Here is a 22525-nt window from a genome sequence, read left to right as displayed (position 1 = left end):
ATGTCTGTAATAGCGGGAAGAGAGACCCCAATGGTCTTCTCAGCTGACCTTACTATCCGCTGCAGGGTCTTGCGATCCGAGACAGTGCAATTCCCGAACCAGGCAGTGATGCATCTGCTTAGGATGCTCTCCTCTGTAGAATGTGGTGAGATTCTCCGCCAGGCGAACACCAAGAAATTTGGTACTCTTCACAACCTCAATGGAGGAACCGTCAATGTTCAGCGGAGAGTGGTCACTCCATGCTCTCCTGAAGTTAACAACCATCTCTTTTGTTTTGTTCACATTCAGAGACAAGCTGTTGGTTCTGCACCAGTCCGTTAGCCGCTGCACCTCCTCTCTGTATGCTGACTCGTCGTTCTGGCTGATGTGACCCATCACGGTCGTGTCATTGGCGAACTTGATGATGTGATTCGAGCTGTGTGTTGCTATACAGTCGTGGGTCAGTGGAGTGAACAGCAGTGGACCGAGCACACAGCCCTAAGGGGCCTCCGTGCTCAATGTGATGGTGTTGGAGATGCTACCCCCGATCCGGACTGACTGAGGTCTCCCAGTCAGTCAACCCAGTTAATCAGGTTCGTCAGGGGTTCCTGGAGTGGCACAGCTCGAAGTGACAGAAGGGTATAAATAAGGCACCCTAAGATGATTTTTTTTTAAAAAACATGAGATTAACTAAATATAACATGGACAAATATAACTGGACAAGTTGAGAGTTTTATGGAAAGTCTTAAAGAGCAGAGAAGCAGAAAGACCTAGGGAAGCATTTTCAGAGATTGCTATCCCTCTCCGATTATTCCTTGCCATTTCTTTAGCACTTAGTCTGTTTTTCTTTACAAGTTGCTAGCTCAACACTCAACCCAGCACGATGGAAATGGTGCAAGGAGCCAGCTGGATTCGAACGCAGGACCATTTGCCTCAAAGTGTGGTGCTGATGCTGCTATACCACCGGCCAGCATTTCCAGAGATCACGCTTGCACAATTGAAGATACACCCATCACTGTGCAAGGAGTCAGAATCAGAGGAAAGCGGAGATTTTGGAGGCTTGTAGGAAGTAACAGAAATGGGGAGGGGTAAAGCCAGAGGGACTTGAGAATGAGAAAGAACATTGATGAGACGTGAGGGATTTCCAGACCAGGAGCCAAAAACAGGAGTATAGGTCGAGTGGGGCTTGGTAAGTGTTAGGAGCACCACAAGTTCCCCATGATCTATTGAACATTTCTATTGTTTTCAAAAAAAAAAAAAGAGCTAGCTGGAGGAACTCAGCAGGTCCACACCCACAATGTCCATTGTCAGGGTGAGGCCAAGCTAAAAGAACGCCACCTTATATTCCACCTTGGTAGTCTAAAGTCCAAGATATAAACAATGAATTTGCTAATTTTAGGCCTCCTACATCTCCCAAGCTTCTTTCTCACTCCTTTCAATCCATCCAGGTTTACTAATCCATTCCCACCCCCCCCCCAAAAAAACATACACCCCAGCTCCCTGTTAGCTAGTTTTGTGCCCTCTCACACCTTCCTCCACCTGCTAACCATCGACACTCCTAACCACTCACCGGCTGCCAGCCTTTGCTTCAGTTAGGCCTCCCCCTCACTTTCTATTACAAGCCATCCCTTTACCCGTAGTTCTGATGCAGGGTCGCAACCAGAAATTTTAGCCATTCTTCTGCTTCCATGAATGCAGCCTGATACTCTGAGTTTCTCCAACAATTTTTTTTAAAAAAAATTTCCTGCCCACTCAAGTTTCCAGCACCTGCAATCTCTTCTGTGTCCAACATGTCAACCAAGGTCCAATTAATCAATGGTCAGGGGAATTGAAAAAAATTAATCACAAAAGAAATCAATCCTCATCACTCACCCGAATGAAGAGATGTGCAGGGGCTGCCACAGAGTCAGTCTCTATTAAATATGTTTCCCAGTCAAAATTTTTCTCATAACCTATAAACATAAAATGCAAAACATTACCAGCAGCATCAAACATGGTTCAAATCAGACGTGTGCAAGGGGCGCATTAATAGATGTCATCACAAGAAGACACCTAGTAAATGACAGCCATCCACTTCTAAACTGAACATTTTCAAAGTTCCACTGAAAAAGCCAATGGGATTGGATGTAGGAATAGGAGTGACCAAAAATTCTAATCCACCTTACTTTCATATCCTTCAATATATCATGGGTGGTAAAACTCTATCAATTTCAATTGAGCTACTGCTTAGCTTTTCCATGTTATTATGACATTTGTGAAGTGTTTAATTCTGAGTAACTTCCACACCCCTAACAATAAAAATAAAATTTATACTAACTCTTTAGAGATTCCTAAAATGCTGACGCCCTTTCATCCCCGCATATCAGGGACTAGCTTATGCAATCGCTACTTACGGTCAACCTCTGGAGCTACAATAGCATTTTGATGATTCTGCACTGCAGTCCTTCCAAGATCAACAGATCCCATCTAAGATATAGTACTCTGAACTCAATACGGTACTCCAGATGTGAACAAACTAGAACATTGCATAATTAACAAAATATTCTTCCTTTACTGGCCAGCAAAGAAAACTAACAAACATTCTGGTATAATTCTTCATTATTACTTTTACCTGATCGAGTGTTCTGTTAATAGGAGTCCTCAGTCCTTTGGTTTTGTGTCCCAACACTTGTTTATGAATAAGAAAATGATTCTCCGGTACCTTTTTTTGAGGTCTGAAATAGCTCCTCTTGCAGACATTTGCGATTAAGCTCACCTACTGCAGTTTCATTCATTCTACCAGTATATTAACATAATTCTATGGTCCTATCCATGCCACTTGGTCTCTTACCAATCATTTTCAAGCTTTGATATTGACTTGTTATCCAAGTTATTCATGAATATGGCGAATAACTAGGAATGCAGCACTTACTCCTGTTGGGCACCGATATCACTTTTTCTATTTGAAGCAAACTACATTGAACCTTATTACATACCTTCTGAAAATCTACCTAGCTAACATACATAAAGTATTTCTCCTGCTTATTAATTTAGTTACTGCCTCAAAAGATTTAATTAGTAGGCAACTACAGTACTTTACAAACTTGTGTAGGTTCCCCAAACTGGTAAAACTCTACCTGGTCCTTTAAAAATTCCTACCACTCCCTTCTACTCTTTGCAGTTTTGTTAAATAATAGCCACGTTTGTTTTATTAAGTTTAAAAGGATAATTCTCAAACTAAGTTCATTTTGGAAAATCATGGCTTAATTACGGTGGATTTCGGTTCATCAGGACTGGTACATTTTGGTCCAGTTAAGTAGCTACTCTAATTAGCCCAAGTTTCATGGAAATAATTAGAAAAAGGTATATAAAAATGAGTAACAAATTAGGTATTGAAATGAAATACAGAACAAATTAGAACATACTAATATTACTGCAGCACTAAAACCATGTATTAGTTCCTAATTGTTATCAGAAGAATTCATCCAGTCTACACAATGAACAAAATCAGCACACACCTAGTGCAGATAATAGAGTGCCTTCATACCATGCCAAATGCATCCACCAAATCTTCAATTTCGGTACAACATTCAAGAGGATTTATCGATACCTTCAAATTCCCCTAATTCGATGAAGTAGTGAAATCATTTCATTTTCATTCCTGGCCTTTTCTGGCATTTCCAAGCCTGAATGCTTGAAACTGCAGTGAGCAAAGCAGTTCTGACTGTCTTACATCTTATTTCTCACCAACAAGCACTGCTCTTTCAGCATAAACACACACAACTGATGTCATTTAAAAAACTGTTTGCTCTTGGCACAGTATCGCGTCTAATGTCCACATAAGCAGGCACAACTGACATTATTTAGAACCTGCTCAACAAGTCTCCTGCCCCAACTAAACGACGCAGTGATCCAAATAAACAAAGGGAATACTGGCTATTTTCTCAATTTATTTTGGTTCTTTAAGGGTTGTCCCAAATAAGTGGCTTCCTCATTAACAAATGGCCCAATAAACTTACGATGAGGCAGCGCAAAGTTAGAATGTTGGGGCTTTCAGAGTCATTCAAACACTTGAGTAAAATCTACACAGCTACACAGACATTCTAGTACAGTGCACAAGATTTTAGAACAAGAAATATGTGGGCAAGGTTCACCCAACTGAAGAGCATAAAGTGACTGAATCACGAATAAACACAGTAGAACAGTGGTACAGCCAGTAGAGTAGCTGCTTTGCGTTTCCATAAATCCTGACTCTGGTGCTGTTTGTGTGGAGATTGCATGTCCTTTCCATGATTGTATGGGATTTGTCCAAGCGTTCCAGTTTCCTTCCACATCCCAAAGGGTTTGCAGGTTAATTGGCTGCTGTAAATTGGCCCTGGTACGCTATTGAGTGGTAAACTCCCAAGTTCATGGGAAAGTGGGGAGAGTAGGATTGGTATAAATGGGTGCTCGATGGACTTCCAGGAGGTTAGGGTAATTATGGTTGAAGACATATTTCTGTATTTCATTTAATCATACTGGTTACTACATTGAATGCTTAATTTGACAAGTTTTAAAACAAGCTTACAATCAAGTCCAATTGTTATAACAGTAACTCACCTTGTGGAGGCACTAATGCAATGTCGTTCTTCTTGCAGAATCCCACAGGAAAGATGGAATACGAACATGCATGGTAACAGAACCAGTCTGATCCATCAGGAGCCTCAGTTCCATCAATTCCAATCATCAGGTAGCCATCTAACAGCACCTATCATTCATTGGGACATGAAACAATTCATCACATCTATTGCACTAGTCTAGAAGCAGATAACAATTATAGCACAGTTTGCACTATTTGTTCTCTATTTAAATATCAAATCTCAATAAAATTGAAGCCCAGGAACTTAAAAAGACTTCAAGTGCATTGGAAACCACTGTTTTTCTTAAAATAGTACTTTTATAAGATTTATACCATTAACAAGCTTGTGTATTTTTCACACTCACTGGCAGAAAGCGGTATAGCAGCTAAACCAAAGGTTTAATCACCTTTCTTATTTTTTATTGGCTAAGTATTAGCACATTACCCATGTGATGTAATTTTTAATTATGTAGCCTACTAACTAACTTATCGCTAAGGAATTTTCTTTACCTTGTCTATTAAAGTAACAGATTTTTCAGAAGTGCCATTTTTTTCTTTAGTCCTTTGTCTTAGCATTAATTCCCCTCTTAGCATTATTTTTCCAACTATTTATTTTGCTTAGTATTTATATGCTTACTGAAATCTTGAAATTAAGACTGCTAGTCATTTTTGACTCCCAGAAGAACCCAAAGGATTGAAAAATAAACAGATCTAACATGGGGGGGGGGGGTGAGTGTGTGTGTGTGTGTCTATTTTAACAACTCTATTTTTTGGTACATATGAAATGCACAGGGTAAAAAATTCAAAGCTTACAGATAATATGAAAATCAAAATTGCAGCACTGGATATAAACCATAGCAACAGACTTCAGGGAGATAAAGAATAGTTTTTAAAAAAAGGATAGAATATTGGTGTGTACCTTTTCACAGTAAAATAGCACAGATCCAGGAAACAAATTTCAATCCCACCCCTGCTGTTGGAGAATTTAACAAGTATATCTAAAATAGCTAACTATTATCACTAATCATTACCACAAATCTGCCCAACTGTTATAAAAACCTGTTGTGTTCACTAATGCTCTGCAGGGAAAGGAAATCTGGTAACATAACCCAGCCTGGCTGATAGGCAACTCCTCCATTAGTCTCGATAGACCATGGATTTGCACCTTGGAAAGTTTCCAGGGTGCAAGCCTGAGCAAGGTTTTTTTTTGTGGAAAACTGGCAATTGCCCAAGCTGCAAGACTCCCCTCTGCACACCACCAATGTTGTCCAAGGGAAGGGCATTAGGACCCAAACAGCTTGGCACCGGTGTCGTCACAGAACAATGTGTGGTTAAGTGCCTTGCTCAAGAACACAACATGCAGCCTCAGCCAAGGCTTGAACTAGCAACCTTCAGATAACTAGACGAACGCCTTAACTACTTGGCCACACGCCAACACTCATCTCCAAAGCCTACACTACACTCCCCCCCCCCCCCACCACCGCGGAAGTTCTGGTAAGGCAAGGGTTAGCATATCGTCCAGGAGAGATGCAGGTAGACTGTAGACAACCCAGACAAGACAGGTTGTCGAAGAGCACAAGTTCCCTTCTTACAGCAGGTTACCAGAGCCATACTGACTTACACAGACATTTATTGAAGAACGTTATTGAAGGATGCAAGGGGCACATGAAAAACTAACGGTCAATTACTTTAGTAACTTCAAAGTATCATTATTTGTTAACTGGTAGTTGCTACTGACTTCTAACACCTCTGTTGTGAATGCTGTTTTATTCTTGCAAATTAAGAAATTCAAACATACACAGTTTACCATATGGTCAAAATCCATAGCTGCTAATCAATTCTGTATTAAAATGTCAAATGTCTGTTCAGACTTCAGAACAGTGTGGTGACGGGATCATGCTGTTCTTCTTTCGCACAAGTAAATAAAGTACGTTTGAGGGATGAGTAAGTTTTCAGAGTCCAGTTAATCAAAGACAACACCCGGATTGTTGACAGAACTGCCTTGTTTGTTTGGCAGTGGACAATTAATGGCAGCCTTGCCAGCAACACCCACATACATGAACAAATAAAGGGAGAGGGAAATGGCAAGATTTATGAGAATTCCACCAAGAACATGAGGCTTCAGTTACGTCGACAGCTCAAAAGTTGAGTTCTCAGAGCAGATTTTAACAGCAGGATAAGATAAATGAAAAGCAGTACAGGTGGCCCCCGTTTTTCGAACGTTCGCTTTACAACAGCTCGCTGTTACAAAATACCTACATTAGTACCTGTTTTCGCTAGCCAAAGAGGATTTTTGCATTTACGAAAAAAAAGATGCCCGCTTTATACGTGTGTTTACCCCGAGAATGACTATCATGACCGTGAAGCCTTGTGCGGGCAGTTGTGTGCACATGCGTGTACATGTGTATGCGTTTACGTGCCGATTTTTTTTCCTCCAAATCGATTTTGGCTCTCTGTCTTCCTGATTTTGATAAGTGAAACTACACCGTACATACAATATTTCTATTTTATATAGCTGTGTCTTTATCATATTATTCCTGCTTTTACTATATTTTCAAATTATTTTGGTTTTATGTGCTATTTGGTATGATTTGGTAGGTTATTTTTTTAGGTCTGGGAACGCTCAAAAATTTTTCCCATATAAATTAATGGTAATTGTTTCTTCGCTTTACGACATTTTGGCTTATAAACAGTTTCATAGGAACGCTCTACCTTCAGATAGCAGGGGAAACCTGTACATAGCAGTTTCAGCACAACCAACGATCACCAAGGGAAAATATTCAGGGCTCAGGAAAAGATAACAATGGGGATTATTAAGTAGCTCTTTCAAAGAGCTGGCATGCACACAATGGGCTGAACAGCCTCCTTTTGTACTTTCCAATATACAAAGATAGAAGCCGTATCTTTGGTCCCTTTCTCTTTGTTTCATCACTACTAACAATCTCTGTAGCCACTATCTGAGCCTTCACAATCTCATTCTGATTGAAACCAAATTTCTAACCCCTAACCTTCTTCCCTCACCATAGAACAGCTAATGCTCCTTCCACAATGCCAGAATTATGCCCTATGCTAGCAAGATGAGCCCACAGGGTCATAAGGCTAAAAACGAGGTTGTAGACCTAATGATGCTAGAGGCACAAACAGAGAATGCAATATGCGAATCCACATTTTGTCTGACTGTGGGCTAGCTCAGACGAGTGAACAATGATGTAATGATTAGCCACAAAAAATAGAATAGTTGAGCCTGCAGCTCAACCCTCTGAATCAGCTGGTCTGATTCTGATCTCTTGCTCGCTCCCAATTTCTGTTGTCATACCACTAGTGATTATGCCTTCAGTGATTCATCTGAGTGTCAGATAGAACATCTTTACTCTGAACTGCCAAGAGAGAGCCCTATATAACACATCCTAGAGACAATTCTAAACAGTGTTTTATCATCACATCCACCCAGGAACAATTAAAAACTAAACACCCTTACTGTTAACGATCTTATATTCTCTCAAAGATCAACAAAGGGAACCTCTACCAGTCCTAGAGCCTGAAGGAGGAGACAATGGTGCCTAACAGTGACTCCTTTGCTTGTATCTTTGGAAACAGCTCAATTTCCATCTTTAATATCTCTATTTTCCCTTTCAGGGTTCTTATGAAGACCTGGAGTAACACACTGACTTTGGTTCTTTGTGGGAATGGGACTCGCTCTCGGGGTTTCACGACTGACTGTTATTCGACATGCCAAGAATGCGGCCTAAGAGCTTCGCTTGCCTTCGGGGGTCTGAGATCTTGTGGCTCTGGAGACAGACGGACTGAAGGTCGGTGTCTCTGCAGGAATCCAGTGCGTTGTGGCGGACGGAAGATCAAAAGCAGTGAGCTGGCTGCCAGCTTTACGCCCAAAGACCCAAATTCTTTGGGCACAGAGCTCAAAAAAAGCGACGCCACGGACTTTTAACATTGTAAATCAACGAGCTGTTTGTTATGTCTCCCCTCTCGTTGTGAAAAGGAGACACCCCTTTCTTCCCTTATTAGGGAGAGAGAGCCTATGGGATGTCGAATACCGGGTGAACGGGTAGACTTTGGGGGTACTGCAAGTCTGTGTCTTTGCTAATGCTTTGCTGCAGGCTTGTGTGCTCTGTGGGGGCACCGATGCTTTTTTATTTTGCTGGTGGGGGTGGGGGGATTGTTGCTTGCTACCACTTACGCGTGGGAGGGGGGAACTGGGGGGACTTTGGGGTTCTAACATTTAACTGTCATTCATTCTTTGGGACACTCCTCTGTTTTCGTGGATGGCTGCGCTGAAAAAGCACTTCAGGATGTATATTGTATATATTTCTCTGACATTGAGTGTACCTTTGAAACCTTTGAAAACAAAGGGCAGGAATATGAAATCCAAGTACAGCCTGCTGGGTTAAAAAGTTCAGGAACAGTTCTGAGTTTCCATACAGATGAACAGCAAGTTCACCATCTCCTCAGTCAGAGTTAAGTGAGACACCTAGAAAATGCTGTATCAGTTTCTGGAAAGCATTTCCAATGTGCTTTAGACCATTCAGCCTAGCTTTCGATCAATGCCGATTTATTTTCCTTCTCAACCCTATTCTCATGCCTTCTCCCTATAGCCTTCGACAGCTTTATTAATCAATAACCTATCAAACTCTGCTTTAAATATTACCAATGACTTGGCCTCCACAGCCATTTTAGGTCTATCTTTAACATGAGGAAGTGTGCAGATGCTGGAAATTTAAAGCAACACTCACACAAAAATGCTCATCTTTAACTTGCTTTCATTAGCAGCTTACAATAAACCAGTTCTATCCTAACGGCAACCTATCAGCCACTTACTCCAAGGAAGTAATGCCCAGATGCAAGACTGACAGGGATGAAAGATCACAATAAAAAGTAAACATTCCTGGCACTAATTATTGCAGAAAATGGTTATCAATTGGAAAATAGCACAGGAAGGACAAAGCTCCTGACCATTCCTTTATTAAATATTTTCTTTGTTTCCACCTCATAATTTAAAATGACAAAAGAAAACAACATGCCTGCACCCCAATCCAAATTTCACCTGCCCTTCCTTATTTACACCTCCTTCAGAAACACCTTTTGATACTCACTAACTAGCCTTTATCATCCTCTTTCAGACAGCATCACCACCACTGACCTCTCCTGGTCTCCATTCTATCAGAGGCCATCCTGTTTCTTCTTGGACTGTGGCCCAGGAAAATTAACTGATTCTCTCTCCACAGAGCTCTTCAAGCATTTACCATGCTGGTCAAGGTCAGCACTGACGGGTCTCCTGTCAGACTGTCCACTGCCCCTCATGTGAAGAACTGCTGTTCCTTTTAGTGCCCTGTAGCGCATTGGGCAGCACTCTTTGCCGTTTCCTTGGCATTTGTCTGTTTTTACAAGGTGGAGTTTAGATCAACGCTCAACCCAGCACAAATGTAAAGCATGCAAGGAGACAGCTGGGACCGTTCGCCTCAAAGTCCAGTGCTAATGCCACTACATCACAGGCATGTGAAGAGTGACTGTGTGAATTCTGCACCATAACTTCAATAGTGCTTCTCAGAATTCTTAAGACAGGAGTCAAGTTGGCCTTTCAAGTCCATACTCACTCGAGTACAGCCATCATTCCTTTGCTTTTCTCTAATAGCTGTGGAAATTTATTCCCTCTCAATTGCCTATCCAATTACTTAATAAAGCCTCTGATTGGTTCTGTTTTAGCTAACCTTAAATAGTACAGGAAGCACCAAAAGGAAGCAAGTTTCTGTCCATTCCTATACAAGTTTGTTCCTTTGTTCCCATTTCACGAGTTCATAACTTAAAAATATTCTGAATCCAACTTCCTTCAGTGAATTTCAGAATAACTACATTCCACATAAAAAGGTTTATTCCCTTATCCTCTTTGTAGCCTTTGGCTAAAGTTTTAATTCTGTGCCCTCTCAGGATTGAGCCATGAGGATAGGAATCGTCTCCCTCCACTTAGCCTTTCACGCAAGGTCTCTTTACTTTTGTATCCAGATCCCAACTGAGGAATATGTGTTCAAGAGGACAAAATGTTGTAATTTTCCCTCCCCCTCTCCTCTATTCCCTACTTGGATCTCTTGCCTGTTCTCACCTGCCTATCACCTCCTCCTTCCCTTTCTCCTATGGTCCACTCTCCTCTCCTACAGTCCTCCTTCTTCAGCCCTTTATCTTTGATACTCACCTGGCTTATACCTATCCTCATTCCCTCCACCTTTTTAGTTGTCGTTTTCTCCCTTCCTTTTCCGTCCCAAGGAAGTAACTCAGTCCAAAACATTGACTGTTTAGTCATTTCCACGGATGCTGCCTGACCTGCTGAGTTCCTCCCGCATTTTGTGTTCCTCCAGATGCTTTGGATTTCCAGCATCTGCAGACTTCCTTGTGTTTAAAATGTTGTGAATTTAAAGAAAATGTATTGGACAGAATAAGGTAAATATTTTAAAATATGATACAGTGACATCAGTTATACATCTTAATTTGACTTTAATAGCACTATCAAAACTTTTCAAAAACAATACTGAGTGGGACAGTTGCCTCAGTTTTGGACACCCAGGTTCAGTCCTAATCTGTGTGGTGTATCTTCTCCCTGTGGTCATGTGGATTTCCTCCAAGTCCACTGATTTGCTTTCACATCCATTTCATGAAGAGTTGGCACTGTAAATTGGCCATACTTTGTCGGTGAGTGGTAAAATGCGGAGATCAATGGGGTTAATAAAATAGGACAGGCTTACTGTCAATAGGTGCTTTATGGTCAGTATAGGCTGAAGAGCCAGTTTCCATGCTTTATCACTCTAGGACTCCAAAACAGGCTAATGACTTGGTACCAACACAAACACAGGAGGAACACAGCAGGTCAGGCAGTATCTTTGGAGAGAAATGGACAGACTGTGTTTTGAGTGGAGATCCTTCTATGAAGAACATTCAGTCCAGCTGAAGAACCTCAATCCAAAACCCTGACTGTTCAATTCTCTCCGTAGGTACTGCCCAACCTGCTGAGTCCCTCCAGTGCCTTAAGTTCCAGCATCTGCAGAGTCTTATGCCTCCAAAGACTTGGTACCATCAATTTCATGTTGAAACTCTTTCCAACAGAGTCAAAAGATTAACTTTATTTGTTACATGTACACTGAAAAATTGAAGAGTACAGTAAAATGCATCATTTGTGTCAATGACCAACACCGTCTGAATGTTTGCTGGGGGTGCTGGCAAGAGTTGTCAAGCTCCCAGCACCAATGTAGTATGCCCACAACTTACTAACTCTAACCCGTATGTATTTGGGATATGGGAGGAAACCGGAGCACCTAGACAAAACCAACATGGTCACAGGGAGAAGGTACAAACTCTTTAGAGACAATGGCACGAATTGAACCCTGGCCACTGGCACTGTAATAGTGTCCAGCTAACCGCTATGCTATTGTTCCACTCCACGAACCTGTGAACAGCCGAATCCCTTAAGCGCTTAATCATACAAGGAATGACTCAGCCAAGTAATATATTTATTGTGAGATAACGTGTGGAGCGATCCGTTCTGCCCAGCAGCCACCTATTTAACACTAGCCCAATCACATGATGTTGTACATTGGCCCATTTAATTGCCTCCATCCTTTCCATTGTGGAAGTCAATGAACTGAAAGTTAACTCTGTCTTACTGTACACACTCAAATACCACATTGAACAACATATATAAGCACTAAGCCAAGACGACAAGTGTAAACGACTTTAAGATTTCTTTCTTCCACATTTCTTTCCCATCAATTGCAGATCGTCTTTCACTGAGCACCCACATCATAAATGAAGAAGAAGCAAGGGTCCAGAATGAAAACACATTTCTGAAATCAACTGAACGATGGTACTCTGATCTTCCTCAGACTACGGAGTGTTCCTTTGAAATAGCTAACCAAGTAAGCATACCCCCAGTGGCCATTTTATTAGGTACACCCGTGTGTTAACACAAATATTTAATTAGACATGTGGCAGCAGCTCAATGCATGAAAGCAATGTCAAGAGGTTCCACTGTTGTTTAGATTAATCATCAAGAAATGCAATCTAACTGACTGAGTGTAGAATGACTGACTACTGGTGCACATGGGGCAGCTTGAGTATCTCAGAAAATGGTGCAAAAAGCAAAAAACATCCAGTGAGCAGCAGTTCAGTAGGTGAAAGGCCCTGTTAGTGAGAGAGGTTAGAGGAGAATGGCCCAACTGGTTCAAGCTGACAGGAAGGCAGTAGCAACTCAAATAACCATGCGTTACAACAGTGGTATGCAGAAGAGCATCCCTAAATGCACAACATGTCGAAGTGGATGGGCTACAGCAGCAGAAGACCACAAACATACAATCAGTGGCCACTTTATTAGGTACTGGAGGAATCTAATAAAATGGCCATAGTGTATACGATAACAGATTTTATACTTTTTTAAAAAAACTTACCTTTCGAACAGTAGCAACACAAATAGTGGATAAATTCAGTGGATCAATAGCTTCTAGTTTCATCCCTTCTTTAAACCAACCATTGTGTGAGTAAACTGCTCGTACCTGAAATTCAGAGAGAGACAAACTTGCTAGAAATGGCAAAATGCAAAGAGTACAGAGAATGTTTGAAACTCTCGAGAGTCTCAAGATGGCGCTCATGGAGTAAACCGCATCTAGGCTTTGCTCCAAACCTTTTACGTTTTTTTAACCTACAAACACCCCTTAAACTTATTTTAAAGGGGTCTAAACATATAGAATTTTTTTTTTAAACTATTTGAATTATTCTCAACTTGCTGAAATGTCTAAAGCAAAAGAACCGAAACAGACGAGAGAACCGTTAACTTTAGAAGTTGTTGTGAAGTTTACAGAAGCTAAATTTGATGAGCTGGAGAAAAAATTACTTGGAAGATTTTCACAGTATGACGATCGTTTGAGATCACTCGAAGAAAAGTTCCTGACCCTTTCACGGGAATCAAAAGAACAACAAGCGAGCATTTTGGTTCTTGAAGAAGCTGCTCGTAAGAAGGATCGTATAATCGAAAAAATGCAAGAAGAGCAAACTTCGACGATCCAACAGATGGATCGTTATAAAGTTAAAATTACTGATTTGGAAAATCGTTCTCGAAGACAAAATCTTCGGTTAATTGGGATCCCGGAAAAATTTGAAAGCGGTGATCTGACCGTTTTCTTCTCCAAATTTCTAGTGGATGTCCTGGGCGAAGAAGTCCTGGATAACCCCCCGATAATCGATCGGGCTCACAGAGTCTCTAGATATCGGGCAGATTCAAGTCTGAAACCACGGCACATAATTCTCAGGATCCATTATCCTCATATCAAAGAACGGCTGATTCGTGCGGCTCGTAAAAAAGGTATGATAACCTATCAAAATTTTAATTTTCGCATTCTGGAGGACTATAGCCCCGAAGTACTACGGACTAGGCTGGCTTTCAGATCGGTTATGTCGAATTTTCACCAGAAAGGCTACAAGCAAGCGTTGCTGTTTCCAGCACACCTGAGAGTCACCCTTCAAGATGGATCTTTTCGGCTGTTTAAATCGCCAGCGGATGCTCAAGGTTTCCTGGAACAATGACATTTGATCGGGCTGATCAATGTAATTTAGCCTATAGATTTGGATCTGTTATAGATTGACGTTTGGGTTTTTTTTTTGATACGGTTCACATGTATTTCTTATATACGGTTAAAGCTCTCTTTTTACTACCGGGCTTATTCTGATTTTATATTTTTATATATTATTAATCGATTAGTGTTGAAAATGACCTATTAGGGTTATTTTTTTTTCTTTTTTTAATCGATATACGCTCTTTCTTTTACATTTTTAGCATTTGAATATTAAGATTTGGAAAAAATAAAATGGTGTTTCTTCTTCCCGACAGACTCCAGTGTTTGTAGCATCATAACTGTTTTGATCTGTTTGAAAGTGTTAAACTTTCATTTATTGTTTTAATTTTTTTTTAACCCTTTTGTTTATATACATTTATAACATTAATTTTATATTTTAATTTTTGCTTTATCAACCCTTTTTTATAATGTGGGTTGTTTGTATTTTTTTAACTTTGTTACGTTTGAGTTGCCGTCTTGAGACAAGGGGGTAATTTTAGTATTAGATCGCTCGCTTGCCTCTGTTTGGCTTTTTTCCTGGGGTCTTGAGGGTGGTGGGAGGGAGATTTTTCTTTTTTTTCCTCTTTTCTGCTTGCTTTTTGCTTAGTTTTACTTCATGGGCTTATATGAAACTACAAAAATGGCTGCGGTGCTGTGACTTCCGGCTTCCCTTTGAACTTACTTCCCCCTTCCGGGTTCATGAGTTCACTTTTCTTTCAAACCTATATGTTAACTGTAATATGTATTGTCAATATGGATAAGACTATTAACTTTGTTTCTTGGAATACTAATGGTTTAAATCATCCAATCAAACGGAAAAAAGTATTCAAAGTATTCCATAGAATGAATGCGAATGTTATTTTTGTACAAGAGACTCATGTAAGGAAGGTGGATAGTCAGAGGTTGTTTAGGTTTTGGAAGGGCCAACAGTATCACTCAAATTCGCAAGCCAAAGTGAGAGGTGTTTCTATTTTTATAGACTCATCAACTGCTTTTATACATCATGAAACAATTTCAGACCCGCAAGGTAGATTTTTGCTTATTACTGGTTTACTTTTTAATCAAAAAGTTGTTTTAGTTAATGTTTATGCTCCAAATACTGACTGTCCTGAATTTTTTTAAATGCTTATTTACATCCTTTCCTAATCTGAATCAATACAGATTGATAATGGGCGGGGATTTTAATTGTTGTTTAAACCCTTTGATGGATAGATCCAAGCCCATTCAAACTTTTCCGAACAAATCGGCTTCTCTTATTAATTCTTTTATGATTGACTCAGCTATCTGTGAAATTTGGCGTTTTCTACACCCTAATGATAAAGAGTTCTCATACTTTTCCCATGTGCATCATAATTACTCAAGGATTGATTACTTTTTCATTGATCAGCATTTACTTACAGATGTTATGGATTGCAAATATGACTCTATTGCTATATCTGATCATGCACCTTTGAAGTTATCTATTAAGGTGACGGATTTTAGCTCTTAATCCTTGTCAAAAGGGCTTAGTTGCTATCATTTATAATATGATTATGAATCTACAACCAGATATATCAGAAAAAATTAAGAAGGAATGGCAGGAAGAACTGCATTGCCCTATATCTAGTGAGCAATGGGAAAAAATTTTATTATTGGTAAACTCATCCTCTATCTGTGCTAAACATGCTCTAATACAATTTAAGGTTGTACATAGAGCTCACATGTCTAAAGATAAACTTGCTCGATTTTATTCGTATGTTAATCCAACCTGTGATAGATGTCATTCTGATATAGCTTCGTTGACTCATATGTTTTGGTCTTGTCCTTGTTTACAAAACTATTGGAAAGATATTTTTAATATTATTTCAAGAGTTTTAAATATTAATCTCCAACCACATCCTTTTACTGCAATTTTTGGCCTACCAATGATAGAAAATAAGTGTTTATCCGCTTCATCCCAACGAATGATTGCATTTGTTACACTAATGGCTAGAAGATCCATTTTACTGAATTGGAAAGAAACTAACCCTCCAACTGTATTTCAGTGGTTTTCCCAAACTATTTCCTGTTTAAGTTTAGAAAAAATTAGAAGTGTGGTTTTTGATTCTTCAGTTAAATTTGAGGAAACTTGGAGACCATTTATTCAGCATTTTCATATGAATTAAACGGTCTGATCCTGAACCTTATTGCCACTATCCTGAATTGTGTGGATGGAGGTTGGGAGTCATAGGCACTACTGTATATATATAACATTATGCGATTGCCCATGTTGGTTAGTTTTTTTTATTTAGTTGTTGTTGTTTTCTTTTGGGGTTTTTTTTTCTCTTAAATCATTTATATTATAATATGAGTTTGAGAGATTCTATGTATTGATCAATATATATTTGAATGTCAATTAATCTATTATGTACTCTCAAATGTCTTGTAATAATATTTTTCTTCTGTTTTTTTTAAATTAATAAAAAGATTTGAAAAGAAAGAAAGAAAAGAAAGAAACTCTCAATAAACCATGTCTGTGGAGAAATCAGCATGCTAGCCCTTCCAATGTAGGCAACATACTGTTAAATGGTCCATTACATGTGTTAACTTATTGATTTCTCTCAAAGATGATGACTGAACTGCCTGCTGTCAATTTTTCATACAAGTATATCAAACATACAGATGGATCAAAGTAGTCAAGTGCCAACAAGGTTCAGGGCTAACACTTAGCAGACTACCATACTCTAGTTGTCAATAGACCTTGCATATGGCAGCACAGTAGCACAACGCTTTACAGTACCAGCGGCCCGGGTTCAATTCCCGCAGCTGCCTGCGAGGAGTTTGAATGTTCTCCCCATGACCATGTGGGTTTCCTCCGAGTGCTCCAGTTTCCTCCCACAGTCCAAAAACCTACTGGTCGGTTGGTCAATTGGTCATTTTAAATTGTCCCGTGATTTGGCAAGGGTTAATCAGGGGTTCCTGGGCAGCTCAGCTTGAAGGCTCGGAAGAGCTTACTTCACGTTCAATGTACATACAGGGAAGGAGGGACGGATAGATATTGTTGAATTGTTCACAAGAGTAGCAAGTACACTTAAGAACATCGTGACTGGCTTCTAACTCAGTTTGTTTGATGTAGGAGAATGACTCCTCAGACTTTTCCCTAATATTCCACAATTTTCACAAAGGGAATATCTACAATGAGTGAAACACAATTATCTCCCTCACAAAGCAACCACAGTAGCTAATTAGCTATATCCGTCAAAAGGGAAATGTTGTTTATTTATAAATGTTTCTTGTTAACCAGCTATTCTAATTGCGCCAATGTTACAACTCCTGTCATGAGTTTCTACTTCAACATAGACTCAGTGCCCACTCTGAGGTACACCTGTATACCCGCTCGTTAGTGCAATCATGTGGCAGCAACTCAAGGCATAAAAGCATGTAGACATGGTCAAGAGATCCGTTGTTCTTTAGACCAAACGTCAGAATGGGGAATTGACTTTGACCATGGAATGATTATTGGTGCCAGACGGGGTGGTTTGAAATTGCCGATCTCCTGGGATTTTCATGCACAACCGTCTCCAAAGTTTACAGAAATGGTATGAGAAACAGCGTGGGTTTCCTCCTACAGTCCAAAGATGTACCAGTTGGTAGGTTAATTGGTCATTGTAAATTGTCCCATGATTAGGCTAGGATTAAATCAGGGGATTGCTGGGCAGTGCAGCTCGAAGGGCCTATTCTGCGCAGTATCTTAATAAATAAAAACATTAGCTCATGGCTCTTGAACTCTAAGTTCCAACAAACCATATGCCTTTTTAATCACCCCATCAACTCACAAGGCAACTTTGAGGGATCTATGGACGCGGACCCAAAGATTCAGTCTGTTCCTCTGCACTGTTAGGAATCCTGTCATTAACCCTGCGCTCTAACTTCGTGTTCGACCTTGCAAAGTGAATCACTTCACACTGATCTCTATCTGCCACTTCTCAGCCCAGCTCTGCATCCTACCAATGTCCCACTGTAACCTATGACCATCTTCTATGCTATCCACAACACTAATCTTTGTGACATGCTTCAGCTACTGCAAGTCATACGTGAAAATTACAAACAGTGTGGGGGGGGGGGGGGGGTCACAGAACAGATCCCTTCAGAACACCACTAGTCATGGACCTCCAGCCAGAATGCACTCCATCTGCTGCCACCCTCTGCCTTCTATGTCAAGCCAATTCAGAGTTCATGCCTTCTGACTTTCTGAATGAGCCTATCATGGGGAACCTTGTTGAATACCTTACTAAATTCCATATTAACCACATCCATAATTCAACCATCATAAATTTGTTTAGTCTTTTCCTCAAAGTCAAATCAGGCTCAAGAGGGATGACCTGCCCCTCACAAAGTCATGCTGATCATCTTCAATCAAACTCTGCTTCTCTAACGTTTGTAAATCTTGTCTCTAAGGATCCCCTCCAATAGTTTGCCACCACTGATGTAAGCCTTAATGGTCAATAAATCCAAGGATTATCCGCAGTATCTTTCTTGAAGAAAGGAATAACATTTGCCATCCCCCCCCCCCCCCCAAATCTTCTGGTACTACTTGTGTGACCAGTGAGGATACAAAGAACAAAGGGACAGCAATCTTTACCCTCTCTTTCTGTAGTAACGTGGGTATCACCCCTCCAGTCCTAGGGACGCATCTATCCTAATGTTTTTCTAAGGTTCCAGCACATCCTCTTTCTTAACCTTGGCATGTTCCAGCATATTAGCCTGTTCTACACTGACCTCACCTTTGTCAAGGTTCCTCTCACCTGCTTTTTCCCCAAATGCTCCATTTTCCTCCAAAATGACAAAGAGAAGTATTGTCACCAAACAATTGATACTAGAGTGTACAATCATCACAGCAATATTTGATTCTGCGCTTCGCTCTCCCTTAAGTACAAATCGAAGTAAATATAATAAAAATTTAAATTATAAATCATAATTAGAAAATAGAAAAGGGAAAGTAAGGTAGTGCAAGTCAGGTCTGAATATTTGGAAGGTACGGCCCAGATCTGGGTCAGGATCTGTTCAGCAGTCTTATCACAGTTGGAAAGAAGCTGTTCCCAAATCTGGCCGTATGAATCTTCAAGCTCCTGAACCTTCTCCCGGAGGGAAGAGGGACAAAAAGTGTGTTGGCAGGGTGGGTCGTGTCCTTGATTATCCTGGCAGCACTGCTCTGACAGCGTGCGATGTAAAGTGAGTCCAAGGACGGAAGATTGGTTTGTGTGATGTGCTGGGCTATGTTCACGATCTTCTGCAGCTTCTTCCGATCTTGGACAGGACAACTTCCAGACCAGGTTGTGATGCATCCTAGAAGAATGCTTTCTACAGTGCATCTATAAAAATTAGTGAGGGTTTTAGGGGACAGGCCAAATTTCTTCAGCCTTAGTTAATAGGTTAACTGGCTATTATAAACAAGAAAATGAATCTCAGGGAAGCATATAATGGCTTATACATATTTTAATAATAAATTTACTCTGAACTGCCACTGGTAGAAGTGGATGACAGGAGAACTGGGGAAGTTTGCAAGTATGTGAAAAATATAGCTTATTGGGAAATACCGGGAGCATGAGAACGTTCTGAGCTGAGAATGGATTTGAGGGCCATGAAATAAGATGAGGTTCCCAATAAACAAGAGTCAGAATTGTTTGCACACTTGGAGAAATGACTGACAATTGATTACTCCTCAGCATTCAAGCAAAGGCACCTATGCAGAGGATCGAAAGAGACTACACCAGGTTGTACATTCAGCCACATGACTTCTGAGTGGTCCATGAACATTATCTCACTATTCCTTCTTTACACTAATTTATTATAACTTCTTTTTAAACATCTTGCTGCTGCTGCAAAATAACAAATTTCACGGCATACACTCAGTGGAGGATACCTCCTCCTGTACCTAATAAAGTATTCTTTCTAACATACACATCAACTTTACCCTGATTCATTCACCACTAGTAATTCACAACAGCCAATTAACCTAACAACCAGCACATCCTTGGGACTTGTGAGGAAATAAGAGCACTTGGGAGAAACATGGGCACAGGGGAATGTGCAAACTCCCCAGACATCAAGCCTGGGAGTCTGGAGCTAAAGCAGAAGCACTACCAACTGTATCACTGTACCATATATACAGGCAGTAAGACAGTTTCTCTTACTTGTGCTTCCAACTACTTTTGCCCTAGTGACAAAACTGTTGACTTGCATTTCTTTTCTGATGCAGATACTCCCAGAGAATGAAATGTACAATATTTTTCCTTACCTTTTTGAAGAGGTGGTATACAGCATCACAGTAGAATTTCCTGACTGCTGAGGAGCCCATCTCTCCGTTAAGAGATTCTTCTGTAGAAGTGAGAACATTTTAAGCTGACAGCTGCACAGACTAGAAAATTGTACTTTTTAAAATCTATTTTATAAACACCCTGTTAATTTTACCCTTTCTCACTTTAACTGGTAAACAAATCAAAGGAACCTATTTGTTGATTAGCATCATGTTATAAAACCAGTCTTTACAAAATGACAAGCTAATAGCTCCTCACATTCACATGCTAAACTCACTCCTTCCTATTTATCAAGAGCTGGCTTGAATCTTCTATTCAAGTTCTCAGCTGGCTGGTGCTGTCGTGGCATTGCACTGGACTTTGTGGCGAATGGTCCCAGTCTTTGCACACTTTCCATCCTTAGGTGGGTTGCGCGTCAAGCTAGCAACTCGGCCTCATAAAAAAGTAAACAAATGCTAAGGAAACGGCAAAAATGCCACTCGATGCACATCAAGGCATGAAAAGGGACAACAAGGATTCAAAGCCTCAGCTTTATATGCTCTCCCTTTTCACTCCATCTATTGATTCTTCTGGTTTATTCTTTGAACATCTTACTGTTAAATGGTCTTGTAACAGTAGGATAGAGGCCATCCTTGAGCCTTGTGATATGTGCTTTCAGGCTTTTGTGTCCTCGGCCTGATTTCTTTTGGAGGGGTGGGAGAAGAGAGAATATCCAGGGTAAGGGCTTTGATTACGTTGGCTGTTTTACTGAGGCAGTGAGAAATGTAGGTGAAACTCGTGGATGAAGGGGCGGGGGTGGTTTCTGTGATGCGCTAAGCTGGGTCCACAACCCTCTGCAGTTTTATGCGGTTGTGAGCAGAGCAGGTGTCGTACCAAGCTGCAATGCATCCAGAGAGAATGCTTTCTACGGGTGCATCGATTAAAAGTTGGTGACGGTTAAAGAGGACGTGCCAAGTTGCTTTACGTGCAAGTGTATATCTGGAGCTTCAACCCCTAGTGTGGGAGTGATATATAATGGTTTGGAGGTCCAGTTGAAAATTTTGCTACAGAGATTGCTGGCATTTCATTGGAAAGATGGCCATCCGTACAGTTAGGATGTGCATCTGACACACCAAAGCTAAGGGGCCAAATCCGGCCCTTCCTGAATAGATAATATTGTAGCGATGTGCTACACACAGCGCTGAAATTACGACACGCAGTCGGTAAGTCGTTTCGAGACCATTTTTTTTAAACTTCACGGCGCTGGCATTTAATCCCTAGCGCCCGCCCTCTCTGGGCGGAAATGACGTCAGAGGTGTATTACCAAAGTCTCCCCCGCGCGCTGGCTATTTGTGAGCCGGTTCGCCTGTGCAGAAAGTGGGTCGCCATAATATATTGAATAATGGTTTTAGCACGTGACTCTCACCTTTATGTCTTTGATGCCACTCTTCTTGCACAGTTCCTGTATCAAGCCAGCCATTTACTTGTGACAGATGGGACGCAACATTCATGGTTGACACCCTCCGACAGAGGGCCTCATTACCCTCCTTGCTTGGCTCTACTTTCAGACTGGTTTGGATACTTCTGATCCTCACACACTTAAAAGCATTGCTATGACTGCACTCTGGCCCTCTACACTCCAGAAGATTCACAACAACAGAAGTCCCTGTAAAGCCTCTAGTGCTCACCTGCGTATTTCACATTGTGACCCACTCTCCTGGACCATCCCACCGGGTGAATGAGAGGACTCCACATGTGGCACCAGAAATCGTCGTCCTCCTCACAATCTATATACAGCAGCCGCAGACGTCCTCCTACCACTCGATCCACAATCGCTTTCCTTGTGCGTGAAATTTCAGTTTTATCGACAACCTCCAGCCGCATCCCCGGTCGGAATGGGTACTTCATGCTCTCTACCATCTGGCCAGAAAGAAAGAGAGGACTTTTCTTTTTGAACAAGTGAATCAACTGGAAAAACAACACTTTTGAAGGGAGTGCACAATTCCACAGACAGCAGTTTTCTCAGTGAGAAGTGTAGATGAAATTCATGGATGGAGAGGCTGGTTTCTGTGATGCCTCCCTTACTGTTC

At 40.8% G+C, this 22525-nt stretch overlaps 1 protein-coding gene across 5 annotated transcripts in view; it reads right to left on the bottom strand.

Annotated features, from left to right (window-relative positions):
- The window catches only part of l3mbtl2 (L3MBTL histone methyl-lysine binding protein 2), a 149259-nt gene that overhangs the window by 90673 nt on the left and 36061 nt on the right, over nt 1–22525 (bottom strand). For all 5 annotated transcript variants that reach the window (XR_012096907.1, XR_012096905.1, XR_012096906.1 and 2 more), the window contains exons 9-13: nt 22124–22355; nt 20438–20517; nt 13021–13125; nt 4558–4705; nt 1852–1931 (exon numbers count right to left, since the gene is read on the bottom strand). Coding sequence is in view for 1 of the 5 variants with exons in the window: in XM_073034054.1 (XP_072890155.1) it covers nt 1852–1931; nt 4558–4705; nt 13021–13125; nt 20438–20517; nt 22124–22355 (645 nt within the window). In the remaining 4 variants the exon portion in view is untranslated. The remainder of the gene's footprint in view (nt 1–1851; nt 1932–4557; nt 4706–13020; nt 13126–20437; nt 20518–22123; nt 22356–22525) is intronic.

This window comes from Hemitrygon akajei, chromosome 31 (genome assembly GCF_048418815.1).
Source record: "Hemitrygon akajei chromosome 31, sHemAka1.3, whole genome shotgun sequence".
Taxonomy (NCBI): Eukaryota; Metazoa; Chordata; class Chondrichthyes; order Myliobatiformes; family Dasyatidae; genus Hemitrygon; species Hemitrygon akajei.
This window is presented reverse-complemented; position numbering and strand designations above follow the sequence as displayed.